We start from the raw sequence: 20,049 nt of genomic DNA on the forward strand, positions 1-20,049 counted from the left end.
GCTGAGCAAGCTTAAACGGAACATTCTTCTGCCGTTTTGTTCCTTGTAAGCCTGACAGATACTACAGGGTTCCTGACTCCCACAAACTCCTTTTCAAAAATCCTATTGCAGATCCTGAAACTATTTCTCAGGGTCCCAAGGGCATTAAGGCCTCTACTGCTAAAAATCCTACCCCTTCTGATAGAGATTCCAGGGCGCTGGATAGATGAGGTAAGAAGGTTTACACCTCTGCAACCTTGGCAATCAGGGCTTTAAACTGTCAATTTCATATGCTTAAATACCAGCAGCATATCATGGGACTACTTGAACAGAAGATGATGTTAATTTCTGACCGTGTGGAAAACAAAGATTTACAGGATTTATTGCATTCAGCTGAACAAGTTAAAAACATACTTTGCAATGTGGTTTTGATTCTTTGGAGACCTCTTGCAGGGCTGCTGTAACAGGCTCTGTGCTAAGAAGGCATGCTTGGCTCAAAGAGCAAACTTTGCCTGATCATGTTAAAGCAAAATTGTTGGATGCTCCTTTACAACAGGACTGTCTCTTTGGTAATAAGTCTGAAGAAGTTTTAAAAAAGTTGGAAGATAAAGCTAAATCTATGCAAACTGTGAAAGATTTCTTACAAGTGTAACCTCCAAGATTTAGTAGGCACTGGCCTACTAAGAACTGGTCCTTTCCAGTTCTTCCAGAGCCACTCAAGTCAAACCCAGACATTCAAGAGGCTCCAGATTTCAATCACAAGGGACTTTTAGAACAAAACAATGGGGTGCCTCCTCCTCCAAATCTGGAAACATCAAGGCACCTCCCTATGGTAAGCAGTCGCAATGACTTCCCTCTACGCTTACCAAGCACTTACCTTTCAGCCACTCCTTTGGGGGGAAAACTGGCACTTCATGTAACAAACTGGCAACTTGTAACCCAGGACAAATGGGTTTTAAATATAGTATCCCAGGGATACAGATTTCATTTCCACACGTTACCAATCCTAAAAGGATGGCCAGACCTGTTCCCAAATCAGTAGGCAGAGGCCCAGAAACAAGTACGGTCTCTCATGAACATGGGAGCTATTCAACCAGTCCCTGAAGAGGAAAAGGGACAAGGTTTCTATTCAAGACTTTTCCTGGTACCCAGAAAAGACAAATCATGGCATCCAATTCTGGACTTATCTACTCTAAATACATTTCTGGTCATTCCAAAATTCAAGATGCTGACTCTTCAACAGTTACTTCCTATGCTAGGCAAAGATGCCTGGTTGGTAACTCTAGACTTAAAAGAGGCTTACCTGCATATCCCAATCAGGGAATCTTGCAGAAGATACCTCTGCTTCAAAGCAGGCTATTTGCATTACCAGTTCTCTGCACTGCCCTTTGGCTTATCTACTGCGCCCAGGGTCTTCACAAAGTGATTGGCTCCAGTAATTGAATTTTACAGACAAAGAAATATTCAAATATATCCATACCTGGATGATTGTCTAATTCAGGCAGAAAACAGGGACATTCTTCAAAAACATCTGGCGTTTGTAAAACAGGTTCTAACTTGTCTAGGGTACACCACAAACGAAAAGAAATCACAACTGGTACCCTCTCAAAAAATTGCATTCCTGGGTGCAAGACTGAAAACTGCCCAGATGGCTTACCTTATGCCAGAAAAGCAAATTCATTTGGTGACTTCAAACAGGTGGCCGCAAAAACCCTATCTGCAATACAAATTCTGCAAGCTGTGGGGTTCATGGCCTCCTGCATTCTTCTAATTCCATATGCAACACTGCATCTGAGGAAACTTCAGTGGTACTTAAGTTTATGGAGTCAACATTGTCACAGACTGGAAACAATGATTCCTATCATACCTTGCCTCCAACTTGAGTTCCTATGGTGGGCAGAGGCCTGCCACCAAAACAAGGGAATGCCACTCACTCCACCCCTGCCCAAACCCTGACTACAGATGCATCAGACTATGCTTGGGGGGCTCATCTGGCAGGGAAGTGCATTCAGGGCAAATGGAGCCCAAATCAAATGCACCTTCATATCAATCAAAAAGAAATGCTAGCTGTACAGAATGCACTGATAGCCTTCAAGGGCTACCTTCATCCAGGACAATTAATGATAAAGGCAGACAGCACCACAGTTATGTGGCACATAAGCAGGGGGGTACACATTCCTACCCCCTTTGCAGACGAGCCATGGCATTGTGGAACATGGCCTTGACCTATCAAGTACAACTACAAGCTCAATTCCTGCCAGGAAAGCTGAATACTCAGGCAGACAAACTAATCCGAAATCTCATGGACCCTCACGAATGGAAACTGGAGCCATGGATTTTGGCACGTAAATGGGGAAGTCCAGACACAGATCTTTTTGCCTCACCCCAGGACTGTCAGTTGGACAAGTTTTGCACAAGAACTCATCACAAAAAAGCCTGGAAAGTGGATGCTCTATCATTCAGCTGGAAAAGCCCATCAGTCTATGCCTTCCCTCTGCCCTCCAAAGTTCTACTAAAATTCAAATAGGACAAACCAAAAATGATTTTGATTGCTCCAGACCAGACTGGCCTCGCGAACACTGGTACCCACTCCTGCACAATGTGTCACAGCTTCCACCGTGGCACCTGCCTCAGACACCTTACTTAATGTCTCAGCAGAACAACCATGTTCTGCACACTCTGCTCCAAACTTTGATTCTTGCAGTGTGGCTAATCACCTAAACTCACCCTTGGCATCCCTCAGCAAATCTGTGATGGATGTCATTTTGGAGGCAAGAAGGCCTAGTACTAGAAAATCTTATGCTGACAAATGGAAAAGATTATATGCCTGGAATCAGTCACAAGGGATAAGCACAGCAGTGCCCAATATTCCTCAGATTTTGCAATATTTAACTGAGATGCTTCACAAGGCCTTGTCCTTTTCTTCCATAAAAATCCATGCCTCAGCCATTTCAGCTCATTACAACACAGAACCTCCCCTCTTCTCTCATCCTCTGCTTAAGCAGTATCTCAGAGAGGCCAAAATCGTAAGACCACACAGGAGAGCTCCAACCCCTGCCTGGGACCTCAATTTTGTATTGGAAAAACTTACTCTCCCTCCTTTTGAGCCAGCTGCTACTGCAGACTTAAAATTTCTCTCCTGGAAAACAGCTTTCCTTTTAGCAGTCACTTCAGCTAGAAAGATTTCCGAATTACAGGCTCTTATGGCAGTGGAGCCTTTCATTATTTTTCATGCGGACAGGGTGTCTCTCAGAACCAATCCATCCTTCATGCATAAGGTGGTATCCAGTGTGGCTCTTAATCAGACCATTCATTTGCCAATGTTCTTTCCCAATCCACAGAACAAGGGGGAACGGATTCTGCATTCATTGGATGTACACAGACAGCTTAGATTTTACTTAAACAGAACAAAAGCTCAGAGAAAGTCTGAACAACTACTGGTGGCATTTGCTGCAGAGGGAAAGGCTATTTCAAAGCAGACTATTTCCAAATGGATAAGCCATTGTATTAGTTTCTGCTATGTGCACCATGGTAAAACTATCCCCCAGGGGATCAGATCTCATTCCACCAGGGCTGCATCTACTTCTACAGCCTTTCTCAGAGGTGTTCCTACCAGAGACATTCTATAAGCTGCTACCTGGAGCTCAGTTCATACGTTCACCAAACATTACCATTTACCTTTCTTCTCTAAATCCAGAGCTGGCTTTGCCTCTGCTGTCTTGCTGGGCCTTATAGCTCATCCCAATGCTGTATAAATCCATCCTCCCAACCATAGCTTTGGGAATCTACCCAAATGCAACAGTGAAACACGAAGAACACAGTACAGTTGTGTACACTTAGCATAAATGTAGATGTTCAAGTGTATTCACTGTTACAGTCCTGGTTACCCTCCTTCCAAACCTCTGTTTTTTCTCTTACTATACCTCTTCTTTCCTTTACTATGCTTAAAAGCCTTTTTGGTGTATTTGCTTTTGTTTGGAGGTATATTTTTGTGTTTTTAATTACTTAAATATTAGCTCCCCATTTGGGGGGCATCTGACATCGGGGGCAAGAAAAACTGATGTAATGGCATTGGCTGCATGTTTTATACCCCTGACGACCTGACGTCATGGAAGAAGGGACAGCAACTGATGCAGGACCCAAGACTTTGTTAATCAGGCTGACTGAGGGCAACCTGCCAGCAGATTACCCAAATGTAATGACTGCAACAGTGAATACACTCGAACATCTACATTTATGGTAAGTGTACACAATTGTACTGTATTGCCTTGGAGATTCTTGATATTGTAGAAGGCTTTGTGGTTGTTTTTAGTGTCTGACGCAATTCTGCCCTCATAGTTGGCTTTAGAGGTTTTGATGAGGGATCTCAACTTTTTGTCGAAGCTAATAAGAAAGTTTCTCCAATTTTGGGCCTTCACCTTTTTCTGCAACAGTTTCTTCCTTCTGTTGTAGAGTTTATTAATAGCAGGGGACCACCAGATTGACTTCCTTTTTTTGGAGGAGAGCGGTTTGGTTCTGTCAGGTATGGCTAGTTCCATGGATGTATGTATGTGTTCATACAGTTCACTGGTGAATGATTCGGCAGTCATGCATCTATTTTCCATTGACATGGGTGCCGTGAAGTTAGCCACCTCTGTTTTTAGGAGCCCAAAGTCAGCTTTGGAGAAGGTTTTCATGGTGGTTATCTTTGCGGGGGGTGTGAGTGAGATGTGGATTTTCATGGTGATTAGTTTGTGGTCGGATCTAACCAGGGAGGAATTGACTATTGGTGTAGAGCAACAGTTGCCCATGTTAGTATTAACCAGCTCAAAAAAAAGTAATCTCTGTGGTATCCCCGAAGTCTCAAAACAACCCAGTAAAGTGTAGTGGGTCCAAAAATAAAACAGTGTAAGAAACTTCTCTGTGTGGAAGATTTTCAGTCCATATATTTCTAGTTCATCACTGTATATTAATCAGGTCAGGCAATAGTAGTAGAAGTAACAAACTTAAACTTGTCTTAAGTCAAAACAAAACGAAACAAAAAATAATAGAAAATACTTTTCCACATTGGTCTTTTGTTCAATCTAAGTCCCCGGAGTAGTCTCTTCTTATCTATGCTTTGTTGTAAATAAATGTGTTCCCAGTAGAGACCCTGCATGCATTTCAATTGCTTGTCTAGTTTAGAAAAAGTCTCTGAATTCATATTTTCTGGGCTCATTCTTCCCTGTCCATTTTCTATATCCGTTTGTATCTGGTCTGCTTCTGTATCATTCCAGATGACAGGATTTTATTCCCTTGCAGACACCTTTTTTCTGAGGACATGCTGAAAGTTCTGCAGGAGGCCAGAAACCCCGCAACTAGGAAACCCTACATTTCCAAATGGAAAAGGTTTTCCATCTGTTGTCACAAGAAGGACCTGCAACTGCTGGCAGTTGACATCCCAGTGATTTTGTCCCATCTGTGTGAATTGATGAAAGCTGGGTTTTCCTGTTCTTCGGTGAAGGTTCACCTTTCAGCCATCTCTGATTGTCCAGAACTGGGTTTACAAGAGCAATCCTGCATGGATTTATTGAGAAAGCATTGGCTATTGGGTAGTGCAGTTTTGCAGTGGTTAACATTGTCGCCTCCCAGGAAGAGATTCTCCAGTTTGACTCTTGGCTGAGGTGTCTTCTGTGTGGAGTCTGCATGTCCTCCCTGTGTTAGGGTGCTCCAGTTTCCTCCCACATTCCAAAGCTATGCATCTGGAGTGTTTCTCCCTGGGCCTCTGCTGAAAATAGGCTCTGTCCTAGTCGGGCTTTCCCAGTCAATAAATGATAAATAAATAAACATTCCTCCTCCTAGTCTGTCCCAAGCTTGAGCTTTGGCATTCTGTCTTTTGTGGTTAATACTCCAGCATATGAATAGAAGGACATAGAATTGTTGTGCAAAATCTTATCATAACCATACATGTCCTTCTCTTCTATATGCTGCAGTATTGAGCCCCCCCCCCCACCTTCCTCCAGATGCTTGCCTGTTTTCCTGTTGATATGCTTCCCAACCAGAATCTCAGGCTGGTGCTGGGCGGCATACACTTCTGAGGTAGGTGCGTGCTGACGTCCACTTTGTACCCGACGTCTCTTTATGGCTGGCGTACACTTAATGGGTTGTGGCATAGCATGCACCTCGCAGCAACATGCAGGCTTTTGGATACTGGCCGGATGTACAAGTCAGCTAGAGTCGGCCTCCTTTTTGTGATGAATACTGCAGCATGAGGAAGAGAAGGACATCTACGGTTATGCTAAGATTTTACACAGCTCTTCTTTCCCAATCTGTTGATCGTCATCTTTGTGCAAGGGGGTTACTGTTGCTGTTCTCCTCTCCGCTGGAACAAAGCCAGTTCTCAGGCTGTTAAAGAAAGTGCTAAGTGGGTCTGCTAGGTCCTATATTAGACTGCTTAATAAAACATTCAGGGGTATTTTCTGGACTCATTGAAGCCATGTTTTTGGCCTTGGAGAGCACAGATAAGACCTGGTGTCTAGAGATACTAAGCAGAGGACTGGTGTTGGCTATGCTTTAGGGTATGGCCAGTGGGGACAGGGGAGTTGAGTTTGCACCAACTCTGTCAGCTGGCAGGTTGTTGATTTCCTCCAGTGCTGTATTAGTGATACCATCTATTACCAGTTCTGCACGAAGCTGGGCATTCCCTATTAGGGTGTGCATGTAATTAAAGAATGCCTTATGGTCATCATTAGCTAGGGACTCTATTTTACCTTCATACTTAGCTTTAGAGGATTTCACAAGATTTCTGATTTGTTGTTTAACCTGAGGAAGAATTCTCCCTAGTAATAGGATAGTTTGCTTGTATCATTTTTGCTCCTCCACTACCGTAAGAGTTTTTGCTGACTTTTCACATAGCAGTAATTTTGATATAGACAATTTTTGAATATTGTTAGATAGATTTTGTGGTCAGTTAATTTAGTTAGTTGTTTAACCTAAAGTTGAGGCCTTAGGTCTGTGTGTTTAGAGTGTTTTTCAGCAGTTCTTGGTGTTTCTTATAGGTTCATAAGTAGGTACTAGGCTATCGGACCAAGGGCCTACGTAAGCCTAGCCAGCAAGTTACCATAGCTTACGCCACCCAAGAAAGTTATTTTCCTGTGCCACTGTCCAGCAGACACACAGACGTGATCCCCGGGGTGTATTTCCTATTTCCCATCCACTTATCAAGATTTTTCTTGAAAAGTGCTAACAAAGAACTTTGCTTGACATAGATGGGTAGCTTTTTCCAGAGTATAGGAAGTTTCTGGGACAGGAATCTATCCCTCCAGCGTGTCCTGTTTATTATGGTGACAAGGTTTAGGTCCCTAGAGCATGTAGATTGGAGGGACTGGGATTTCTTTAGGTGTAGCATGTCCAACAGCTCTGGGTTTGACATAGCTTTATATGTTAGGCAGAGATCACCTCTGAGTAGGCGATATGCTATGGAGTAAAGCTGGAGTTTTTTGAGGCGGTCAGTGTAGGGCATTTGTTTGGGGCCAGTAATCCTCTTTGTGAGGTACTTCTGTGGCCTTTCCAGCTGCTGCAGATGTCTTGTGAGGTACATTCCAAAAGGGGTGTTGTACTCTATAATGGGTCTAATGAGTGATGAGTAGAGTGGAACAATGACCTCTTTTTTTCCTGGATGAGAACCGTTTTATGATGAGGTGTGCCACATAGAAGGACTTCCTGACTACTGTGACGATGTGACCATCAAAGGAGACCATTGGGTCCTAAGGTCTCTTATCACGCATTTGGTGTTAAGTAGATTGCTGCCTATGTCGTAGTTCATGGGTACAGAGTTTTTACCAAAGGGGATGACACTGCACTTTTTGGCATTGAGCTTGAGGCCATGGCTCTGACACCAGGCATCTGTCTCAGAGAGGCCCTTCTGTTCTTTATAGTAGTTTAGAGTTAGAATTAGTATCATTAAATTCTTCTCCTTTTCTAGGATAATTTAAGATGTCAGAATCAACAGAATTTAAAAAATGTCTGGAGTGTGGGCACAAACTACCACCTCAGGACTCTTACTCCAAATGTGATTACTGTCTCAGTGCCGCACACAGTGACATTGATGTGTGGCCTTTAGTGCAAGGTCCATCCAGACCAGAAGTGATAAACTTGTTTTAAAAGGGCTCTTTCCTGCACAGAGGGGCTACCGCTTCACCTTCAAAAAAAAGAGAAATCAAAGGGCCAAGACAAAGATGAGAGGATAAAGGGAAGAGGGGAAAGAAATTAGCAAGTCTCCATCCAAATTTTCAAAGAAAAGATCTCCAGAGCTGACAACCTCTATCAACTTTGGCCTCAACCCCAAGGTACCTAGAAGGTCGGTTTTAACACTCATTCGAACCCAATCACCTTCTCCTCGAACCAGTTACTCACTGGAACTGGTGAGTTCCAGTCTCCTATACTCCAAGAGAAACTGCATTCTCAACTTTAAGCAGCCTTATCATCCACTTGATCATTAGGAAGCCTGACAGAACTTGATGTCAACACGAGAACACAATTACAGCTTGGGGTGGTTATACCAGCACTGTCCCCTAAGAAGGTACAGAGTATTGGCCAACTTACTCCTGCATTTAGAGGAAAAGAACAACTGTGTCAGACTGTTGTCCGTAGACTTCAGCTCGGCATTTAATACTGTGGTTCCGATGCAACTTATTGATAAGCTAGTCAGTCTTGGAATTAACAAACACCTTTGTAACTGGATCCTAGACTTCTTGATCAACAGGCCACCTGTGTTCCTCAGGGTTGTGTACTCAGCCTGCTGCTATTTTCCATTCTTACCCACGACTGTTCTGCAAAACACAGCTCAAATCATATCAGGTTTGCAGATGACACCACGGTTGTGAGCCTCATCAAAGGAGAGGATGAAAGAGCGTGCAGAGATTAGGTCAATGCTTTGATCGACTGGTGTGTGAGAAACGACCTAGACCTGAACGTCAGTAAAACAATGGAAATCTTCATTGACTTCAGGAAAAGGGCAACTGCCCAGTCATCACTAAAGATCAATGGTGACTAGGTGGAAAGGGTTAAAACTACTAAATTTGTAGGAGTGTACATTTCAGAGGATCTCTCTTGGACTGTGAATAATGGTCAGTTGGTCAAAAAGGCCCATCAATTTCTCCACTTTCTGAGAAGGCTCAAAAGAGAAACGCTCCCACTTACTGTCCTCTCCACCTTCTTCAGAGGAGCTATTGAGAGCATTCTCACCTGTAACTTCACTGTTTGGTTTGGGAACTGTACAGTAGCTGAAAAGAAGACACTACAGAAAGTGGTGAGAGTTGCTGAGGAAATCATGGGCACCAGTCTGCCATCAGTCCAAGAGCTATTCACAGCAAGGAGCCTCAAAAGAGCCCACAAAATACTTCATGACTCCTCACACCCTGCACATGGCCGGTTTACACAACTGTCATCTGGCAGGAGGTACTGTAGTACTCACTGTAGGACTTCCAGATTCATTAATTGCTTCTACCCAATGGTGATGAGACTTATTAACTCGAACATGAGCCCCAGTGACTCCACAAACTAACTTAATAACAGTGTCTTGTTTGTAATGTATAGTATTTATTTACTTAGTTATATATTTACATTCAACTGCAATTGCTTGTTACTTGCTTTACGTAGTATACATAGAGTGACAGTTTTAGTTCATGTGCAGTAACCAACCTTACCTGTCATTCTGCTACTGTGCAGCATTTATATGACTACATGGGGGGGGGGGTAAGCTTTATTCTTATGTTCTTGGGACATAGTAATTAGTATCTAATTCCTTTACTTGATATGTCTTAATAGGATCACAGGAACATAGGAGGTTACTAAGCTAATGGCCCTAGGGCCCCTTACAAGCCTAGCCAAGAGTTTATTGCCAAAAGAAGCTTCAGTCAGCACCTGTTACCTCTGTCAATGAGGACACAGGTGGAACCCCTGGGACAAGTTATGGTTTCCCATCCACTCATCAAGGTTGCGTTTGAAGAGGGTCAGCTAGGTGCTCTGTTTGACATGTATGAGAAATCTATTCCAGAGATGGGGCAGCCTTTGAGAGACAAAGCTGTCTCTCCAGCAGGTTTTGTTGATGCTGCATATTACTTTCAGAACTTTTGAGCAGGTAGTGAGTGAGGAGTTAGACTTATGGATATGGAGCTTCTCTAGTAGGGCAGGGTACGAGATTAGCTTGTTAGGCGAGAGACAGATCACCCCTGTTAATGTTGTATTTTTTGTATTCTATGCTTCTTCTGTACTCTCATTGCGCTGATACTCGTAATTTCATTTAGGTCTACACATGTGTAGTCCTAAACGACATTAAAGTTTACTCTGAATCTTTATAAGAATCTACACTGACCCGACCTTCGGGTCCAGTTTTAATGGAACTGATCCAAACTGTAGCATCTTTGTTGGATCAGGAGTTTCTTGCATCTTTGATGCTGACTGTATCTCATTCTGTCTCAACCCATATACTATCTGATCAAGATGAGACTTGGACCTGAGTTTCAAGGGGGTGAGTGGATGCTGAGATTTTTGGAGCCGTCTCATCTTGAGGCTTTGGCTGTGGATATCTTGGATCAAAGATCAACTTCAGGGCCACGGCTTGTTGCTGCCAAGGTTTCCTCTCTTCTTTGGAATGGATGGAATGATCAGTTCCAGCAGTCTTAGCCTTTGAGGCTTTTGAAAGGGTTTTGGCAAATATCAAAGACAAGGTAGCTTTAACCAGTTCTATTCAATCTAAACTTCATCAGCCCTCTGCTTCTTCACTTCTTCGTCATGTCACACAGGGACAGATGACACCAAGGGTTTCTGAGGAAATCTCCTTCATTAGCTCCCCATCCGATTTTGACCCCCCAGAAGGTGTCCCAAGAAAATGCAGGCTGAAGCACCTAGACTTCTCATCAGTCTCTCACTGAAGATGCTGACTTAGAGGAAGGAGAGGGTTCCCCTCGCTTCCTCTCTGAAGATGTGTTATTCAGCGATATTTTAGAGTTAATGAAATGGGGGGAGGGGTTAGGTTAAGTTAGGTGCCCCAAGACCTTTCTCCTGATGAGTCAGTGTTCTCTGAGGTCTTTGATTCTGGACCAGCATCGTCCTGGGTGGTATCCCCTGTTGATTCTCTTATCAACCTTATGGCTTAGTGGTGGTGGAAATACCCTGATGTGGTGGAGCCCATACCAAAAATGCCAAGTGTATATTATCTGCACCATCAGCTGGGAAACACTGGTTTAAATGCACACCTTTAGATGCTGTGGTGGTGGCGGCAATGGTTGCAAAGAAAGCTGTCAGAAGAAAGATCGTTCATACCCCTAAAAGAGAATCTAGGTTGACGGACAGATTTGGGAAGTCAGCATGTACTTCAGCGACTTTTGACCTTAAATCACTGCACTACTTAGCCCTTTTAACAAGGTTCCAGAGAGACTTGATTAGAGAGATCACCAAGTCAGTCTAGGGGGTGTTGCCTGCAGATGTTGAGAAAACAATGGACTCCCAGCCGGTAATGTGGCCATGCATTTTCTTTCTAATGCAGCAGACAGTATGGCCAGAGCAGCAGACCCTGGCATAACCATGCATCGTCATGCCTGAATGAGACTTTGTGTAAGGCTTTGCCACCTTTTATCAATGCTCCTGTGATTGTTCAACCTTGTTTGGACCAAATGTCAAGGATACACTCACTAGGAGCCAACAAGGTGGCAAGATTTGTTCTGCAGTGGGAGTGCATTTCTTTTACACCTCAAATAACTTTCTCTGGAAAACATATCAGTTAAGATGTGGTTTTGCAAATCAGAGTTCTTTCCATGACTCCCAAGTTGACATACCTCCCCAATGCAGAGGTGGAGGCAATTTTAATGGGTGACGTCCAAGAAGCAAAGGCAGATGCAGAATCTAGGCTTCTGTAGCCCATTCTCCAAGAAGGCCTTTCAAAAGCATTCCTGAATGGTTACCTGACTGCTGGAGACAGTTTGGGGTGTCCCTGTTTGCATCATCAAGTCTGGCACATGCTAAGATCTGATTCATGGTTGTAAGAATCCTATCCAGAGGCTGTTCAATTCCCTTTTCTTCCCACCCCAGCAAAAGAAGAAAGTCATGGATGTTCCAGTCAGTCAGTGGGACTTAGCAACCATAGAAATTTCAAAGCTGCTAGAAAAGAGTTATCCAGTCAGTTCCCCATGACCAGATAGAGTCCAGAGTCTACTCCGGGTTCTTTTTAGTACCAGAGAAGACCGAGGACCCATCTTGGCTCTCTGTCATCTAAACCAGACAAACAGACAACATTCCAGATGGTCACTGTTCAGTCCATTTTGCCTCTTCTGAGGAAGGATGATTGGATGTGCTGTATAGATCCCCAAGATACTTGGTATCCTGTCAAAGTAGCAAAGCAGTCCAGGAGATTTCTTTGCTTCCAGCTGGGACCAGTCATTTTCAATTCAGAGCTCTGCCATTCAGCCTCACTACAGACCCCAGGGTGTTCAAGTTTATGACAGTAGTAGATTTGCACCAGGGCCTAATGAGGATCCATCCCTCAAAATGCACTCACTCGAGGCACTCCTTAAAATGGAGAACATCGACATCTGTGCCGCAATAATACCTCACTAAAAGAATCACAGGCCTAAAGCAGATGCCCTATACTGGCCGTCTAAAAAAAACCTCCAGCTATACTCTGTGGCATATCGTCTACTCAGAGGCAATCTCTGCTTAACATACAAGGTAATGTCAAACCCTGAGCTGTTGAACATGTTCCACTTAAAGAAATCCCAATCTCTCAGAGCCACACACTCCAAGGATCTAAACCTTGTCATCACAATGAACAAAACATGCTGGAGGGATAGGTTCCTGACCCAGAGACTGCCCATACTCTGGAATAGACTGCCCATACATGTCAAGCAGAGGGCCTCCTTGGCCATCTTCAAAAGGAACCTTAACGATTGGATGTTAGATAAGAAATTCACCTCTGGGATCACATCAGTCGTCCTGCTAGACAGGGGTCCAGGGAAGTAAATATCGTGGGAAGAAATATCCAGGGAAATGTTGTGGCTAGGCTTGTATAGGCTCTAGGGCCGATAGCCTAGTACCAACCTTTGAACCTATAAACCAAAAGAATATTCAATCAGAGAACTCTTCACTTTTACAGCCTTTAATAGAGGACTGTTCATTAATGGCATTTGTGCTGCGACCATCTGGGCTACGGTAGACACCTTTGTGTCTTACGGTAAGGTGGATGTACAGTCCAGATCACACTCGTCTTTTGGCTCCACCATCCTCAGGAATGTTTTTCCTTGCTATCACCCAGAGTGACGTCTTGGTAATCTGTCCCATATGTTGAAATGGATGAAAATAGATAATACTGGATACAAAAGTTATGTACTTAAAATGATAGATCTGCGTTGTCTAATTTTCATCCACTTCAAGCTCCCAGTCTTCCTTCCCCTTGCATATTGCCACCCCATGGCTTCAAGATGATTAAGTGGATGTTGCTCCCCGTCTGTGCACAGTCAGTCTCGTACTTTTCATCAACCAGTTGACATCACCAAGGTTATATTCTTTGTCTTAGAAGTTTATCCCCCCCCAATAGTTTTTCCTTGTATATATATTTCAGACTAGTAGGGGCAAACTCTATCTGTAGATTTGAAGTACAGCCTAGGGAATTATGGGTAGGAGAGGAGTCCGATCGCTGGTTCTGGTAAGCTTTAAGATTGGTGCTGGGGTCAGATCCATGAGATCCAACAAAGCTATATGTTTGAAGCACACAAAAATCAGACAACTTGGCTCTAATGTTATGGTTAAGTACATAACTTCTGTATACAAGTCTTCTTCAACAAATAAAACAAAGATGGAGAAAGCTTATCCCTTTTCCGGAACAAACTTACATTCCAAATTAAGAATTTCAGTACACTTCCTTCAAAAAGGAGTTAATCAACTGAATCATTGTCTTCAAATTCATCCCTGCTATGTCTGGCCTGTTGCAACATGAAAAAGATGATGTGGTGTAAGGGAGGGTCATGGAAAGATGTAAATGGCCACAAGGCCCATTCGCCTTGGATTTCCCATGACTGTAGGTCTGGGCCTCAAATTTCATAACAAGTTGGTTGCCTAGAACTTAGCTATGACTGAACCACTTAGAAGAATATGCACCCAGAAGTCATCACCGTAGCAACAGCAATAAAATTATATGTCTACTGTTTAAGTAAGTACTCGTATAGCTACTTTTTTCCCCTTGTGGTTCATCATAGTATGACACCATGTTACTGTTATACCTTCACAGTGCTCTGTTGACCTGAAGAAAAATGTATTGGTGATTGGTACCACAGGAACAGAGACTTCTTTCTTACCTGAAGCTGAACTCCCAGAATGTGCACGATTAGCTTATGGATCATTTCGAGAAGATTTGCTTCGAGATGAGATTGCGGACCGAGAATTGGCTGAAGCACTACAAAAGTCTGTCGATGATGCAGGTAGTCAGATGAAGTAGAACAGTGTTTTACTTGTAAATAAATTCGTGTTTTGCATTTTCCTTGAGTCGCTAGTGTATCAAAACTGTGTTGTATGTATATTGAGTGCAGTGATCTATATTTGCATAGTTTGTGAATACTGACTTTTATATTTAACCTTAAAGAGCAGGTTCTTCATTGTTTAGCAAGTTACTTACTGTGCATGTGCTTTCATAGGCACTTTCCACTGATTAAAGTGATTTTAGATTAGCCCATTGGTTTGTGGAACATGCTTTATTTGAAATCATTTAGCAACCGCACAGAATGTTTTTTTTCCTCCATGTAAGGGAAGCATTTACCTGCCAGTTTTTGAAAGTTCAGAAGAATCTATTTTGTAGATCTGGTAAGAGAAGTAAATGTTAAGGTACATATTAAAGAAAAAAACACGATTTATAATTTGCACTTTAAGTTCATGAGAAATTACTGTATTTTGGCAATATCATATTAATAAATCTGGCCACACACTATTTGACAGTTGTTTACTTAAGGAACGGAGATCTGATTTTGACAACTGTCAGGTATGTGGCGCTGTTGGGATTTCCCCTTCCGATATCAATAGCTTGTCATAATTATGGAATTTCTGTGGCTTCCGTGCTGGGGGGTGGGGGGGTGACATGCTTCCTGCCTATGCATGTCTTGGCGTAGTGTACTGGGTTGATAAGCACTCCATCCATGGACTTCTGAGTTTTTATCTGGAACTCACATATTTTATATCTTAATACTAATGTACTCCACTAGAAGGTTCCCAGATGTGATGTCCAGAAGGTAATAATTCTCCGTGATCATTTGGTCACAAGCCAGCTTTCCCTTCAGGCACTGTTCATGTACTCTTGAAAGAGAGTACAGTGTTAGGTACTGTAAGCAAATATCTGCTTTTTAGCCCAGCTACTTCAAGGATTAGATGGGAAAAGCTTGAGGCCTTAAACTGGCTTTACAGTATGGATGTTTTTGCCTTCATGTCATAGCAGGTCACCTGTGATTTGATATGAGGAGGAACATCTTTGGTAACCGTTAGGACCGAGTCCACAGGTATTAGGACTGCTGTGCAGATAAACTTGCTCAAGCTGCCTGGAAATCTCCTGGTTCCCATCATGCATCACTCATCTCTCACTACATATTATTTCTCTGTTTTGTTTGAGTGGTCAGAAGAAAATGGATGCAGTGCCACTGCAGAAGATGAGCTGTGGACTTGACTGAATAGGATGGACAGTATGGCATAAGGTACAAAAGTAATGTACTTACCATAGCAATCAATCTTCTTGAACCATCCCCGTCCAGTTCCGCAGCCCCTCCCTGTCCTAAGAAGGGGTGTGTGTGTGTGTGTGTGTGTGTGTGTGTGTGTGTGTGTGTGTGTGTGTGTGTGTGTGTGTGTGTGTGCGTGCGTGCGTGCGTGCGTGCGTGTGTGTGTGCTTCTTTGCTCACTGTTAAGTGACAGACTCTGATCTGCAGAAAGAGGGAGTCTGAGTTCATTATGTGAGAAGGGGAGGAGCGCTATCAGGTTTTACCTCATATCATGCGTTCCGGCCCCAAAATCTGGACAATACCAAGAAAGGGGGGGGGGTATCCATATTCATCAAGGACACCCACACCTCAAGACTGGTGGCAACGCACGATGCATCGGAGACCATCCAGGTGCAATTAACCATAGGCAAGACTGCTCTGCAAATTGTAGCATGTTACAGGCCACCCTCACAAACTCAGGAACCTCACATGGCCTTCCTGAAAACACTAGAGGGGATAAATGTATCACCAAACACCATCATACTAGGTGACTTCAATTACCCTAATATAGACTGGGAACACTACTCAAGCCCAAACACCCTAGCCCAAAAGTTCCTGGAATTCATAAACTCAAATGCCATGGAACAACTAGTCACCATCCCCACAAGAGGAGATAACATACTTGATCTCATCATCACGAACATGGGAGCACAATGTTCAACACCGGAGGTGTACCCCTCACTGGTGAGATCAGACCACAAACTAATCTCGCTGGAGGTCCTCATCCCACCCCCACCTGAAATAAAAAGACCACAGTAAAGAACTTCTCAAAAGCCGACTTCACACTTCTAAAGACTAGTGTGGTCTCCTTTAAGGCCCCGAGCGGCGGAAAACAGTACTCAAGCCGCTGAATCACTTACAAATGCCTTCTACCAGCACCTGCAGGACTGCATGGATAAGGCAATCCCAAGCAAAACAAAGACTCTTTGTACCAAAGGCAAGCGTCAGTCTGGTGGACCCCAGCCATAAACAAACTCTACAACAAAAGGAGGAAGCTACTACAAGATAGAGCAAAATCCTTAAAAGGTAAGACACCCTTGATCACTATAAGTAAAAACTAAGAGCTCTCATAAAATCATCCAAAGCAAATTTCGAGAGAAAAATAGCTAAAGACTCAAAAGACAATCATAAGGCCTTCTTTAGCTATGTTAGAAACCTGGGAGGAAACTCCCAGATATGCTCAGAGCTAGTTCAAAATGATGTGAAGATTACTGATCCTACAGACATTGCCAACATACTGGCTGACAGGTTCAGTGCAAACTTCTCCCCTCCCCAAAAGGAGAGATATCTATACCAAACGATTGCAGCCCCCAAACATCTCCAGCCCAAGTGAGAACTGCTCTCTCCAAAGCAAAAACACAGCATCCATGGGACCTGATGGTGTCCCCGGCTGTGTGCTCCATGAACTCAATGAGGAATTAAACCCACAGCTAGGACAGCTGTTTAATCAAAGTCTTACCTCTGGATACGCACCCAGGAGTGGCGCACTGCAACTGTGGTACCACTTCACAAAGGCGGTGCCTCCAACGACCCTGGAAATTACCGGCCCATTAGCTTGACAAGCCTTATCTGCAAAGCCATGGAGAGGATCATAATGGACCTCATAAATAAAGACATAGGGAATTTGCAGACTTTGGATCCAACCCAGTTTGGCTTTGTCAAAGGCAGATCATGCCTTTTAAACTTGGTTGACTTTTGAAACAGTCACCAAAGCCATTGATGAGGAAAGGCAGTCCATACAGCCTACCTCGATCTGGCTAAGGCCTTCGATACAATACCCCATTCGGGTATCATTGAAAAACTCATCAGCTTAAATGTCAACCCATACATCACAAGATGGGTTGCAAACTGGCAGAGTGACAGAACCCACAGGGTCAGAGCTGCTGGCGCCATGTCAGACTCAAAGCCTGTCACAAGTGGTGTCCCACAGGGCTCAGTCCTGGGCCCACTCTTGTTTGGCATCTACTTTTCAGTACAAGCAAACACAGGAGGGTTATGGCTGACAAAGTTTGCAGATGACTGCAAACTGGGCCATAGTAGAAAACACATCTGACACAGATACCCATCAGAAGGGTCACTAAGAACCGGATAACTGGTGCCAGAGCCACGGCCTAAAGTTAAATGCCAAAAATGCATAGTCATACCCTTCGGGAAAAACAAGGTTACCCCTAGCTACCAAATAGGTGGCAATCCACTGAGCACAGAAGAAGTTATCAGGGACCTGGGGACCCAGGTTGATAGTAGTCTGTCATTCGACACCCATGTAGCTAAAGTAGTTAGGAAGACCTTCTACATTGCCCACCTTATCATGAAGGGATTCTCATCTAGATCAAGGGAGGTCATAGTCTCCCTTTACTCATCACTCATCAGACCAATGATTGAGTACAATGCCCCATTCGGAATGTATCTGACCCGACACTTGCAGCAGCTGGAGAGGCCACAAAGTTCCTCACCAAAAGGATAAAGGGTCTCAAAAATCTGTCCTATGCTGCCCGACTGAAAGAACTCCAGCTCTATTCAGTCGCACCGCTTGCTCAGAGGTGACCTTTGCCTAACATACAAGGCCATGTCAAACCCAGATTTGATGAATATGCTTCACCTCAAAAAATCTAGATCCATCAGAGCCACAAGGGCGGAGACTTAAACCTTGACACGGCTATTAATAGGACGTGCTGGAGGGATAGATTCATCACCCAAAGACTCCCTATGCTGTGGAACAAAATCCCGGTACATGTGAGGCAGAGCACCTCGCTGGCCTTGTTCAAGAGAAATCTTGACCAATGGATGGGAGATCGCAGATATACCCCAGGGATTACCTCAGTGTCACTGCTCGACAGAGGCACAGCAAAATAATGGGTATAGTTCCCCATACTAAAGGGGTGGCGTAAGCCACAAAACGATGGGCTAGGCTTGTAAATGCCCTCGGGCAGATAGCCTAGTATGAACCTATGAACCTATGAACCTAAAGCCTGGGAGAGTTTTTAGATGTCAAGTTGACTAGTGTTTGTGGCAACTAGTCTTGCTGGTTGTAGTGGGCAGATATCGATCAAGCAGATCTGTTATGGTAAGTACATAACTTTCATCTCTTGCTGGATAAGTTAATAAGATGCAGTGTTTTTCCACTTCCAAAAGAAGTGCTGTGTTATGGCGGAAGTTAGCTCAGTAACAAATAGGACAGCATTCCAGATGTGAGATTAAAACATTAATTGTAGTTACTTGTCTGTCGTCAGCAGTGAAAACATGGGCAGTTTCATAAGAATGTTTAAGCTGACTTAGCTCTTTGTGGGCTATTATTTTTTTTTAATGTGGACGATTTATTTTTTTTATATTGATTTAAAGTAGTTTAATTGACAGCAATACCTAAATAGGTCTTTGATACAGTTTTGATTGGTGGGACAGAGTTTTTGTGAGGCAGCATACAGAACATTACTGTGGTTTGGTAAGGTGTGTAGTGTATTTATTTATTGATTAACAGTTCTTGAGCTGCTTGAGGTTATTTTGTAGAATAGTGTCTAGACACGTAAGGGATTGAAAGCATTATGACAGCATCATCAGTGTATTCAGTACAGTTTTAGTCTTTGGCAAGACCTAGTGGAGAGCACTAACAAAGGCATGAAAGAAATGGACTAGTTGCAGATCCTTGAAAGATTCCATTTGTAACAGAACTAATACCAGGGGTATTAGTATTGCATTTTAAGTTCTCTTTGATGGGTAACTGCCTAAGTAGCTTACAATCCTCAGAAAGCATGTTGAAAGTACCTCCTAAGAGTCGACCCAGTGGTCAGAGATCTGGGTACGCATGTAAACTCCATGTTCGGCTACCACTTGGCCATATTGGTGAGGGAATCCTTTCTTGTTACACAACTTATAACTAAAGGAGTGATGTCTAGATCTGAAGGGGTCCTTATCCCACTGTACTCTGCCCTTATCAGGTGGCTTATATTTCCCTGGCCCTCAGCATACCTCTCAAGTGTACCTCATTACGAAGAAAGTATCTCATTTGGGGGTCTTAAAAAGTTAATGTTCCTCAAAGTTCCACATTGAAAGGGTCTGTCACACATTCAGTGATAGGGTTTTTTTTAACTGATATCCATTGTAAATAGAAAGGAATCGTATTAAATCATTAAAAGAGCTTTTTATAAGTAAACTCAACATATTTTACCTATCCTATGACCGTCCTAGTTGAAGTTGTTAGTAAGCCATTAGTAATTGTTCCACATTTTGCCCATTTGTTCCACATTATGATGGCTGGTGTTCCTCATTTTGGAGATGGGAGATTGAGAGCTATGGCTCTCAGTGTCCCATTTGCATACACAATGTCATT

At 43.3% G+C, this 20,049-nt stretch overlaps 1 protein-coding gene across 2 annotated transcripts in view; it reads left to right on the forward strand.

Moving 5' to 3' along the window:
- LOC122794613 (protein DDI1 homolog 2-like) overlaps positions 1–20,049 on the forward strand; it is an 897,408-nt gene that overhangs the window by 710,778 nt on the left and 166,581 nt on the right. For both annotated transcript variants that reach the window (XM_044063181.1, XM_044063180.1), the window contains exon 8: positions 14,219–14,408. In XM_044063181.1, the coding sequence (XP_043919116.1) occupies positions 14,219–14,408 (190 nt within the window). The remainder of the gene's footprint in view (positions 1–14,218; positions 14,409–20,049) is intronic.

This window comes from Protopterus annectens, chromosome 2.part1, assembly GCF_019279795.1.
Source record: "Protopterus annectens isolate FY-2018-M chromosome 2.part1, PAN1.0, whole genome shotgun sequence".
Lineage (NCBI taxonomy): Eukaryota > Metazoa > Chordata > Ceratodontiformes > Protopteridae > Protopterus > Protopterus annectens.